The following is a 12,603-nucleotide window of genomic DNA, read 5'->3' as shown; positions in this document are numbered from 1 at the left end:
ACGACTGTTGCACAAAAAGGAAAGCCAATGCCCCGGACATTCTTCTTGAAAATCTCAACAGTTACCATCCAAACATCAATTTTACAGTAGAAGAAAACCCGGATCACTTCCTGGACACCGCCTTTACCCATCAAGAGGGAAATTTTTATTACTAAAGTCCACCAAAAACCAGGGAAACTACAAGTACACTGGAAATCGGCCATCCCACATAAATGGAATCGCAACACTATCCTAGGTGCACTCCACAGGGCAAAACGAATTGCCACCAATTGGCAAGAAGAAGTACAAGCTATCAAACAATCTTTCACCCGATCTGGATATCCCGCCAAATTCGTTAATGAGGTTATTAACGATTTTGAAAACCCAACGGCAAGAGATGATGAGATGATTATCCCTGTTCACTGGTTTGATGAAAGAGCAAAAATCGGCATTCAATTACCATTTTGTGGGAGAAATGAATTTGAAAGTAAGAAATTCATGACAAAACTCAACAAATACACCAAATGGACACTTAACCTCCATATTTTGTGGCAAACACGCAAGATCGAAACTCTCTTCAAACTCAAAGACAAAAACATTCATCCATCACACGTAATGTACATAGGCACGTGTACTTGTAATCAAGCTTACATTGGTGAAACGGCACGCAATCTGGAAGTACGTGTCAACGAACATTCCGATATAAACAAACAATCGGAACCGGCCAAACACCTAAAGAAACACCCCGAACACAAATTCACATGGGACATTTTGACTTCGGCTCACTCATGGACAAAGAGAAAAATAAAAGAGGCATTTTACATCGCACGCTTCAAACCAGTCCTAAATAAACAAGTCCAGTCATTCCACCTTACTCTATACCCCATGGGAACAGGTATTACGTAACCACAAATATAAAACAGCTGGTTTATGCAATTTAGTCACTCTGAAGATGATCGCAAGATCGAAAACGTTTAGTCAAACATTTTAACAGTTTTTACCTTTTACTATTTTAACAACGTGTGTTAATCGTGTTAATGGGTAATTAATTACATAAGGTGTGAACTATGATCAGTGCAAACGGTAGCTCAGAAACTTCATATTGTTGAGTTGCATCTTTTACAGAGAGATTGGGATAATAGATGTCTTCTTCTAAAAAATAGGAAAACTAGAAACTATCGGTGTCGCATTCTCCATTCATGATATTAATTGTTTTAATTTCTTTGTTGTCTAAGCCTTCCCGAGTAGGATGTATATGCGGACTTTGGAATTATTTAGATACTTGCATGACTCGGATAGAAAGACGAGGGAATAAGTAAACACAGATGGGGAAGGGAGGATGAGGCATTTGCTTGCAGACGTGAAGGGAAGGGTGGGGCATCCATTTGCTATGACCATAAACCATTCGCTTAACTATTTCAGATATTCTACATCGCTGTACCATCAATAAATATAGTTACTGCTTAAGCTGTTCACTACTTATAATTACCAAAGCAAAACATTGAAATTTTAAAACAGACCGCTAGATTCACTCGACACCAGTCCCTGTTTATTTGACATGTGATCGTCGAACTGTTTTCAGATTTTAATTTCCCTTTGTATTTTCTTTGAGACTTGAAAATTTCTACCTTGCTGTCCCTTAATATCTACCTTAAGAAAGTAAAGGAAGCCAAGCTATATTATTTTACTCAAAAAACATGCAGGGACGCAAAAACACTTGCCCTATCAGACAACAACCGATCCCTGCAATGGCTAAGACATGCGTTGATAAAAAGCCACGGAATGATTCCGACGTTGTGAAAAGCATTTGCCAGATTAATTGAGAATTGAGGAGCTAAGGACTAAAGGACTAAAATAAACTGATGTAAATTCCAAGCACTATAACTCCTTTTAACCTATTTTAAAGTCTGAAAACACGTCCGCAGTCACAGATTGAGCATTCAACCATCATAAAGGTTCTAATCAACTTCCCAACCCACGCTTCAATAGTGCATCCGCCCCCCCCCCCCCCCCCCTCCCCTAACTTCTTAAACTGGATTAGAAACAGGCTTTTAAATCGGGTATTACACAACGAGACGTTTTATTCAATATTTCTAATTGCTTCCACTGCGTTTAACCGCCTGAGTCTTGTATAAGCAAGACAAGGACATTTGCGCTGAAACCAACTGTTCACAACTTTATTAATTCCATGGTTTAGTTCACATTCTCGTGGGAAATTTTTCAAGAACTTTATTTATAGCTCAACAGTGCATTGGTGTTCATTGAAACATAACAATTAATAAAATATAGGAAATAAAGAAAACAATTCTTTAAACTGAGGTCTCTGTTAAATATTGTCCTCAACACAATAACGCAACGAAAACACTCTATATACTCTTAACTTTCGCTTGTCTCTTAAAATCGAAGCTTGACCAGCTTTAATACATTTCGAGTCTTTTGAAGCATAACAATTTGCGAGAACTACTATATCTGAAGAGTTGAAGCAGCCAAGTCAACTTTACTATTTTGTATTTAGACTTAAAGAAATTCAAAACATCTTCGTCGATTTTGCGTTTTGTAATACAAGACAACGCAAAGATTTAACATGTTTAGGTCCAACATAGTTGCTTCCGAATTAAACGAGATAACCTGGAAACGAATACGAAGATTCACGTTTATCGCCAATGCCTGGCCCAGTTCCTGAACCAACTCCCACTGTCCCACCCAAAAATACCATTTCGCGATCAAATTACTCCATATATCCCAAGGTGTCTCAGAGTTTCAATGGGGGAAATATCAACAGAGAAGCAGAGATCAGTCAACTTCAAACGCGATTTTTACAAAACGAGAACCTTCGTAAGGAAGTTATCACGATGACACCATCTTACTTCCTTTTCACTAGGCACCACAAACTGTCATCACGCAAAAAAGGCACTCTCTTGCGACGAAAAAACCCAATCTCTGACATTTCTAATTACTTAACACTTATTGAAACACTTTACTTTGAGCTATTTTTCTCGTGTAATTTCCCATGCTCAGTTGCGCACTGAATGGCCCCCGATGCATCAGCTGTGACGTAAGACTCAGCTGTCAAGGTATTATAAACACTCCTCAATAACCCTCCGCTTGGGTTCACTTATGGCTTGAATTAATTCGATTCAACGCAAAGGAGAGTACTTTTCCAGAGGAGACAAGAAGCTCAGTTGTCTCTGGATCGATCCGCTCGGGGTGCTGATCTTGTCCACTGACTTAAACTGGTGCAAGGTACAATCTTAAATTTTAAGTCGGATGATTCATCTGCAAGTTAAGGGCGCATCTGTCCATTTGGTGTTTGAAAGCCCCCTGCTGGGACGGTCATTGCATGCGGTTTAGTCCGACAAAAAAGGACGTCGCTCCATATAGCCCTGGGCATACACACATAAAATAATCAGATGACAACAATCGCACGAATAACTAGTTCGATATATGTGAGGTTCACCAGCTGACGCGAGCGTGATTTTAACCATTTTCGCTATGTACGGTATGCGCTCAAGTTGCCTGGAAGACAAGATACTCGAAAAGGGTGCATTCAGGTTTACACACGGTGATGATGATGACAGGGGCTTCAATGGCCAGTTATCGCGGTATCTACGGGAAACGCAGGCAAAGGTTTTGAAAAGGACTCTGCCGAAAGACAAAGCGAAAGTGGAAACCTTCAAGGAGGAAACGGATGACAATGGAGAGGTACGAAGTATTAGAAGAAGTGTGAAAGAAGATGAGGTGGACGATGAAGGAGGAAATAAGGATTCTCGGAATCTGACAGAGACCTTTGTGGCGGTTATAGCACAAGGAATCCTGAGTGTGCCATCCAAAAGGATGACTCTGAGTTCCATCTATAAATATATTGCAAACACCTTTCCTCATTTCGACAAGGAGAAAGGTCCTGGCTGGAGGAACAGTGTGAGACACAATCTCTCCAGCAACGACTGTTTCGTGAAAGCGAGCAGGGCAGAGAATGGCAAAGGGCATTACTGGATGATACATCCCAAAGATTTGCCAGAATTTTCCAAAGGGAACTTTCGAAGACCGAGGAAACCACGTCGATCAAGATGCGGGCATCCCATAGCATGCTCAGCTGAAGGAAGTCTACTTGGATTACCGTTATCAGCGAGCTTTTACCCATATCATCGCAAGCCTAGCACCAATTTAGACGTACCTAAGCCGCATCCTCCAAGCGAAGCATTCCCTCGCCCTTTTGGAGTCAGCCCTTCGAGATACGAATACCTGGCATGTGCAGAAGATAACACTCGATATCCCCTCAGCCATTTTCATGGCTTCTCCACACCTCCACCGCCGTATGGACTCTTCTGGCAAGACAACCCGTCCTTCAGAAATTATGGCACACATTTCCAATCATCCACGTTTCATCCTTACTTGTATAGATCACCTGTCTCAAAGTTGGACAATGCTGTCGGAATTAGTTATACTTGAAACAAGTTCACTTGCTAAATATTTACTATTCGCAGACATAATCTTGTAAATATTTCATATTAGCTGCGCAAACCGTAAACAACGGCTACACTTAGCTGAAACGACGAATACTAAGACGCTTCATGAAGAACGACCATTTCTTTAAGGATACATCGAAGTACTTAAGATGTCACGGGCGAGTGTGGCAAACAACAATCAAACGAAACAAAATTTCAGGTTAACAACCGGAAATACAGAAGCAAGAGTAGAGAACTCTGCAACTGTAGCGCATTGTACAATAAAAAAAACTCGTCCATTGTAGTGGAAGAAAATAGGTCTAATATTTCTTTATAAACCGTCCCGATTTCAAGATAGAAATTCAAGTAGGACATTTGTGTGTACAAGGGCAAGCGATTATGAAATGCTTTAAACGAGTGGAAAACTAAATCAATTTATCAGTGAAGTGAATTGACATAGCTAAAGGTCAAGACGATTTCCTTTATAATTTTAATTGATAGAAAAGGTAATCTTCTCTTACAAGTTTTATTGTAGACAGCGAAACGTAAAGTCGGATTACGAGATCGAAACTCGGCGGGTTTCACCATCGCGTTTTGCATGACGCGGTTTATAGCCATTTTCTGTAATTCGCATATTCGCATTTTCACCCATGTGTTATTATTTCACGTCAAGCTGAGTCATTTGGCTCATGAAGTGAATATAATTCGTTTTTTCATTACAGATGGCTTCACTATTTTATAGGAGTTTCTTGTTCCTCTGGCCTCGGTTTTTCAAAAGGTGGATAACGCTATCCACCGGCTAAATCACTATCCAGCGGATAAACACGAGCAAAACCAATTGAGCTACCCAGTGGATAGCGCTATCCACTCTTCGAACAACTGGGGACTGGAGCCTTAAGGTATATGATGTGTGGGATGTTAAGAACTTTATACTTTTCCATGTTAATGACTTGTATATCCGTTGCAGCACTTTATGAAAATAGCTTGCACTTAACTTGTGTTAAACAAGACCCGATTATCGCATATGCCTCTATCTATTATCCCATTTTCCAAGTGTCAGGGGTGGCGCCTTTAAGTGTTTGTTGACCTACGAAGGGATTCATGGCGGCGAGAACAGAGGGATCCATAGCCTCCAGTCAAACTGTTCAATGTGGTTTTTGAGGGGGCCGGTGTTTATAAATAAGCAATTCGCGCCAAACCACGGCTCTTAAGTCAATACTGGATGCGTTTTTATCGTGTTGCGATAAGTGTTTGTATGTTTACAAAATAAATGGTTTTGTTGATGTCGCTGTTTCAAATAATTACTCAACACTTGCTTCATTACACAATGACGGCACCGATAGATGTACAGCCACACAAAGCGCTTTTATTATTCACTGAGAAAAAATTGAGAATTGGCCAATGTAAACAACACTCGAGGCGATCCATTCTGCCATACCGCCGCATTGTTATTCAAATTCTTCGCCTTATGGGTTCCTTAATGGCGCAAAGTCTAATACGCAATGATAGCAATCAGCCTCTATTGACCAATTGCAACGTTTCAGTATTCGACTAAATAGCTACAAAGTTGTCTGTATCATACACAAATAGCCAGCTTAACGAGTTGCGGTTTGGTCAATAATCTTTAGAAATTGCTGCCTATAGTTACACGTGTTGGACCTGCAGAAAAAAACAATCTCTATTTTGTTCAATTGGCCAGGATAGAACGAACAAAGGAAAAGCAAATATAAATTAAATGTTTCAAACAACTGATTTCTCATGCGATGAATTAAGGTCTATCATGATCTTCAGACAGATTCCCGTACCATTTCCTTAAACGTTAACAAATCCCTGAAGAAACATCTTGATTCCTAATTTGTAAGTTGATTGACTAAATGAGTTGTTTTCTAAACAGAAAGCGGATATGACAAGTTCATTTAATTACTGAGAGATTTTTCAACTGACTTGTCTCTTAGGAATCCCACTGCAAATATTTTTTTCTCTAGATGAAGAGCTTCGTAAATAAACGAAAATGACTGAACGCGTGAAAATGATAATTTTCCACATTAGACACTAACTTGAGGTGGTTTATATGTTTATGAAATAGATAAGCCACCCCCTGTCAAGACATTGTGTGATCATGAAAACAGTCTTAATATTAAATGAACAGTAGGTCCGACAAACGAGTGTACTGCATGGTCAGAAAATAAAGTGCTTTTAAACGCAATCATGTTACTCACACTTTGTGCTCATCAACAGTTTAACGGTTTTTTTTAAATTGCGAATTAGAACAATGGCTTCTATCTGCCTAATAACTGGGCCTAATGTTGAGGCTCTTTGCATAGTAAAACCTCTATTATTAAATGTAAAGCAAAGGCGGTCGGGCGTAGACGGCTTAATTTTATTTGTTTAACTTAACTTTTCCCACGATCTCTTGTTGTTTGCGCATAGTTTGTAAAACACTTCATTGAAGCCTTCAAAAGGATGTTTGCTACCTTGCTAGGAAGCTTTCGCGTCTGAACTGTTAATGAACTTACGGCTAAGCTTCGCGATCGAATTTGAAAAACTCCTGGCAGCAAAACAAAATAACAGACATCTTTATTGTTTTAAAAACGCCCACACATCACCTAACGTACAGAAATCAACCGATAATTCCTCGAAACAAACGAATTTACACCTTCAAAAACTTGTCAAGGTAAAAGAACAGTCTACTCTTTCGCCTGTTCTACCCCTAGATCTGTTTCATGAAAAACAAACTCATTTTAAACCTATTAAAACACACTGATGCTTCCTTAATTATTTAGTACGTAATGAGAACATTCAGAACTCGACAATTGAATCTCTCCCTCGCCAGATACAAAATTGCAATGTGATTCCAATTTATTTCGTTTAAAATGACTATTTCCCCTTCCCACTTAAATACAGAAAGGATCCACTTTTTTATAGTACAAGTATTCGACTCCCTTTCTGTATACAAAACAAAGTGTTTATAAAGACGTGACATTAGCCTTAAGTAAATTAACTGTTTAAGGTAACGTCGAGTTTTAGCTATAATTCGTAAAATCGACTAGCACGATCATTCGTTCCTCTTTGTGCAAATTCTCGGCCATAACTTTTTTCCGATTTGTTTTAAGCAGATTGATTCAATATGCGTTTTCTTCAACACCTCTAGGCATCTCAAAGTACCGATTCTCGATTCGCAGCAGTACAGCGCCTCTAACAAAAAAAAAAACCTTTGGTGTTTTGCCGTCCGTTTTTTAATAATCGTACAACAAAAGGGCAATTCTTGCCGCGACGGCTGGACGAATCAGTTCTTATGGTACCAGATGCGCAGGCGAATGCCTCCCTGGAGGGGTACTTGTCCCGCCGAATTAGCCCCAACTTGACACACGCAATTGGGATTTTGATGTTACTCTGTCTGAATTATATAAATATAAACTTGGAAATTAGAGATTTACTACGATTATTTTTATTTTTTTCCTCAAAATTATGCAATGTTGCAAAAAATAAGTGAGGGAGTTGTTTTTGTCAAGGAAAAGGCCTATTATAATTCCACGCATGTTTATACAAGTTTCCAACATGTGTAGTTTGCGTTTTAATAAGTCAGTGCAGCTGTTAGTTCTAAAGTAATTAAGTAATGTTTACAAAAATGAAATGGACGGCTCGGTTTTGAGGTCAGATATATAATGACTTGATAGAAATACATGAAAATAGAAATTTAGTATATATTAACTGCTAAAAGTGGGATTTTGTCATTAGTGGAAACTGTCCTCAAACTAAATGGCCAGTGAAATGAACAGGGTCGACTTGCAAAAAGAGACTTGCCCAAAAGAGACCAAAAAGTGGCGCTACAAACTGACCGATTGAAGCTAGTTTTTAAGCCACAAAAGACTCTTGTATCAGGTGGGGCTTTGCAGAGTAAAATTAGCGCAACTTTCCATGCGACATTGACGAAAGCTCACAAAATAATTGATACTTTCTTAGAATTGAGAATTGGAAAAATCTCCAATGAATGTAACCAAGGAAAGCAGATTTATTTCCCATGACCAGTCAGATAACCTCCAAGGACGCCCACTTTTGTTTCGTAGTATTGCAAGCGTTGTCCAACTCAAACCTTGGCAGCTATGCTAGCCGTTAGACGACAGGTGACAGAATGGGCCCTCTAGCAGTGTTCTACGGAGTCAAAGAATCAAAGTAGAATGCCCTAGAAAAAGAAACTTAATAAAACACCAGCTGGGATAATGCGATGAACGTTTCAAGTATGAGTCATGTTTGCAAACAGAACAGCAGGACATTGGCTTAAAAACCGCGTGGTCGAGTCCCTGTCGTAGGTAAATTAAAAGTAATTAAGGACAGTGACTACTACTGTTATTGCGCATACGTTCTGCGCATCTCCAGATACTCGGGTTTCCTATGTGTGGTGCTTATTAATAAAAGGATATTTTTGCGCATTTTAAAACTATGCGGAGAAAGCAGAACTTAGCAAGTGCTCTTGGTATCCACAAGGAAAACTGGAGGTAACCATGCATTTTTCAGAGATAATTAAGCATTCAATTTGGAAAAGAACGCCATACATTGCTTTGCATTTTAAAGCTCTTTGCAAATATTGTTGATTAATTATCTTTGAAAAATGCGTGGTTGCCCCCAATTTCCTTTTGGATTTCAATAACACTTGACGAGATCTGCTTTTCCCGCACATTCAAAAACCGCACAAAATTACCTTTGAATTACTAGGCACCGTTCTTAAACCAAGGATAACAATTTTTACCAGAAAAAAACGGCCCAACAACTGGTGAAGGGACAGCAAGCATATCCGGCATAGATTATCTACCGTATTTTCTATTTTGGGCAGCTTCTGCAGGTACCGGAGCAGCAATTACGTAAAACAAAAGAAACAAACGACAGAAAACAAAACAACTCCAAATAAAGACAAATCCCAAGTGACAAAAGCACAATGCTTTCCGGTACCTGCAAAAAGACCCCTATTTTGTTGAAGATATATATTTTAATGCTCAGGAGCTCTTTTTGAACAACAACGGTTTGATTCACGTTTCCTCTTTTCAAGGATGCAGCTGTTACGAGACAAAACATGGAAATGGGGAAGGGAGAACACGAGGGGGGGGGGGGGGGTAGAAAGGGGGCTAGGGAGGAGGCGGAAAAGAGCGGGGGAGAGAACCAAGGTAAGCCGTCAACCGTTCTCTTCATACAAAAAGCTGCCCAGAAAGGGAATTTCTGGCGTTTGAGTGTACGAATAAGTTCTATGGCACGGTAACGAAGAGCCTGGTCACGACTGTACGTAATGCATGATGGGTATCATGCTGTCCACAGGTATCAAGCTCGTCACGTGGTGAGCCAATCTTGGCCTCCATCCGTCATCGCCCGTTGTTTTTGAAGATATATTTGTTTTATAGACAATATGCTGCGTATTTATACAGTCACGTGGTTATCTATTTTTCGATATTTTTGAAGCACTGGATTGGTTCTACATTGGTTGGGGAATACGTTTCCAGTGTTTTCCGGTAGGGTTTTTAGTTTTTCGTATAAGGCGTGTCACTGTTGTATACTGTTGGTCTTCTGTTTTTGCTCTTGCATCTTGAACGTAGGCGGTTTTCGCCTGCCACCGGTGCGAGGCCTGTGCATACCTAAAAGTGGTTTTCGCTTGCTACTGGTGCGAAGCCTGTGCATACGTAAATAAGCCTAATGGATTATATTTATCTGATTTATAGTGAAGTTGAAATCTGCTTCACCGTGCTCCGTAACCAGGTCTTTTAATAAAAGCGAGGCTGAAGTTGACCTTGCTTAGATACAAACCTCATTGCTTTTGTGCATAAAAACTCGTTAGAATTACAACAAGGTGATTTACATAAGAAAAGCAATGAGGTTTATATCAAAGCAAGGTCAACTCCAGCCTGTCTTTTATTCAAAGGCCTGGTAACTTAGCACAGAACCGTAAAATGGTCTATTGCGGATAAGGAAGGACAAGGGGGAGAACCCTGCGATTATAGGACGTTTTCAACCAACCTCTAGAGATAATAACAATAGAGAAATGTACGACTTCTGGTGGACGAACAAAAGAAGCTAAATGACAGATCTTTTGTTTTCGACCACCAAAATGGCGGCGAGGACGTCGCATGAAAATCTCCTATAGAAGCGCGATGAAAATTATTGAAGTGGGGACGGAGGATGTCAAGGCTTGTTAAATGTCCTGTATGCTGGACTGCAATGCTCTTCTGAGTCGAAACCTACGTAGTATCCCTACGAAAATGGAACAGAGATCACTAACGTTTGAAATGCGGGTCTCGGGGAGGACGGACAGAATTAGTACTGAACGATGCTAATCCAGTTGTTGGGACAATGAAGTCGATAAAGCACAAGCGGTTTCAAACCAAACTCCCTTAATTTGTTTTCAAAATATTTGAGTCGAAATACGAAGTCAGAGCATTTATTCAGTCCCGAATTATATGATCATTAGTTACCCAAAGCGGAACTGAGGAAGATACTGGTTTTCAAACTGCCGGCAGCTGTAATAACTGAAAGCAAGCCTCTTATATAGATAGCAAATAGATGAGAAATGAGCTTTCTTAAAAGAATAAATAGCATGAGTGATGGAAGACTGGTCGCATCATATCGTGGTAATATTTACAAATGTGATTATTCCAGCAGCTACAAGGAAGTGGCTCCCTGTTAAACATTTCTTCACCGAGGCGAAGTGAACATTGGAAGTGACATCATCAAATGCGTCTTCCAAATAATAAAAACCAATATACGCCAATTCAGCCCTTGGGTCTAGCCCTCAAATAATTGTTTAAACTCTATTATCATTATCATTTCCTTTGCACGAACCTAACAGGAATTTTTCAGGAAGTGTGCTGAGCTAATTATCAAAGCAACTGCATATTCTTGACTACTTCGAGGACATCAAGAAAGCGCGCAGCAAAAAATTAATTATTACATTAATTCCGCGCAAAGCAAAACCTAACCCCAATCAAAGCATGTGCGCATCTCTAATTGCAAGAAATATTTGAAGAAATTCTTACTTGTCGCGGTATTAACTTCTGTAATATTGCGACGTGAATGTGAAAAATTCTCTTAGTAAAATAAATACGTCATTTAAAAAAAGGTGATTTCAAAACAGTGAGTCCAATAAACTGGTTAGAGGCGTCGACTCAACTGAAACTAACGAAAAGAGTATTCTTCTATTCAAAGGTCTGAATTACGGAAGAGGCGTCTTCAGATTCAGTCTTTGATTGAAGAATACCTTAGATTATATTTCCTCCATTTCGAATTATAAGTTGGAAGTTTTAACATGTTTAAATACTTCACTTGTCGGATATTACTCGTAAAAAGACTGCAATTTTTGCAAGATTCCTCCGATGTTTCCACCCCTCGACAATCTTGACTTGTCTTGACGTCAAAACTCCAAGTAGAACATTGGGAAGTTAATTAAGGCGAAAGATGCAAAAAGGCCTCCGCCATGCAAGAGGGCATTTAACACCCCTTGCATCTTGTCAAAGGTACCACTATGAAACGTGTTCACTCCTAGACAGATGGTTTGTACATCGACGTATGGCGCTAATGTGGGCAAGTGAGCAAGCCATTCTCCTCCTTTCTCATCTATTCGCCTCATAACACCGTTGAGGTCAATTCGCTGTAAATTCCTTCGGCTTTGAGTCGTGTGAGCATCGGTTTATAAATTTCACGATTCAGGGGTCGGACCACGCCAGTAGCTTTTAAGTCTCCTGAAACGCAAATTACAACATGATTTTAACCATGGTTCGGTTGGCTCGGTCGCCATCAGACTCTCTTGCGGGGGAAAAGAAAGTGCTGCTTTTGATATGATATTTACAAATGGCTAGACTGGGTATGCTCCTTCGCGCAACACTTATTCACAAGCTGTGGAGTCAAGTGTCTCATGTTACTGAGCTCAAAGCTGCTACCCATATTTTCCAGCTGTTGAGATGTAAAGTGTAGCGCCCGGTGCTTCGGCCGCCGGTTCGCGTGCGCATGCTCTGGGCTTAAAACCCGCTGACCGCACAGAGGCTCTGTCTTTGGTGGCCACGAGATTCACCTCCAACACGTTTTGTTAACAGCAAACTGGGTGCGTCGTTTCTGCAGTCTAACTCCTTTAATGTTCCTGGATTGTTTCTGTCCTTTAACAGGCCCACAAACTTAAGCCTTTCAATAACTCCGTGAATACTTC

At 40.0% G+C, this 12,603-nt stretch overlaps 2 protein-coding genes across 2 annotated transcripts in view; one reads left to right on the top strand and one right to left on the bottom strand.

Annotated features, from left to right (window-relative positions):
• Positions 1–3,078: 3,078 nt before the first annotated feature.
• On the top strand, positions 3,079–5,707 carry LOC138010575 (forkhead box protein D1-like). Its single transcript, XM_068857553.1, has one exon. The coding sequence runs from the start codon at positions 3,472–3,474 to the stop codon at positions 4,426–4,428; it is 957 nt and encodes a 318-aa protein (XP_068713654.1). The 5' UTR covers positions 3,079–3,471; the 3' UTR covers positions 4,429–5,707.
• A 5,127-nt stretch (positions 5,708–10,834) lies between these two features.
• Positions 10,835–12,603, bottom strand: part of LOC138010574 (alpha-aminoadipic semialdehyde synthase, mitochondrial-like) — a 28,839-nt gene continuing 27,070 nt past the window's right edge. Inside the window, exon 24 of the mRNA XM_068857552.1 lies at positions 10,835–12,142. Within this exon, the coding sequence (XP_068713653.1) occupies positions 12,027–12,142 (116 nt within the window). The 3' untranslated portion in view covers positions 10,835–12,026. The remainder of the gene's footprint in view (positions 12,143–12,603) is intronic.

Source organism: Montipora foliosa, chromosome 7, assembly GCF_036669935.1.
Source record: "Montipora foliosa isolate CH-2021 chromosome 7, ASM3666993v2, whole genome shotgun sequence".
Classification (NCBI taxonomy): domain Eukaryota; kingdom Metazoa; phylum Cnidaria; class Anthozoa; order Scleractinia; family Acroporidae; genus Montipora; species Montipora foliosa.
Note: the sequence above shows the minus strand (reverse complement) of the source record. Positions and strands in the feature narration are given on the sequence as shown.

Bases quoted from the DNA above. Each gene is read 5' to 3' on its own strand.
- LOC138010575 (XM_068857553.1), top strand. From the start codon at position 3,472: ATGTACGGTATGCGCTCAAGTTGCCTGGAAGACAAGATACTCGAAAAG.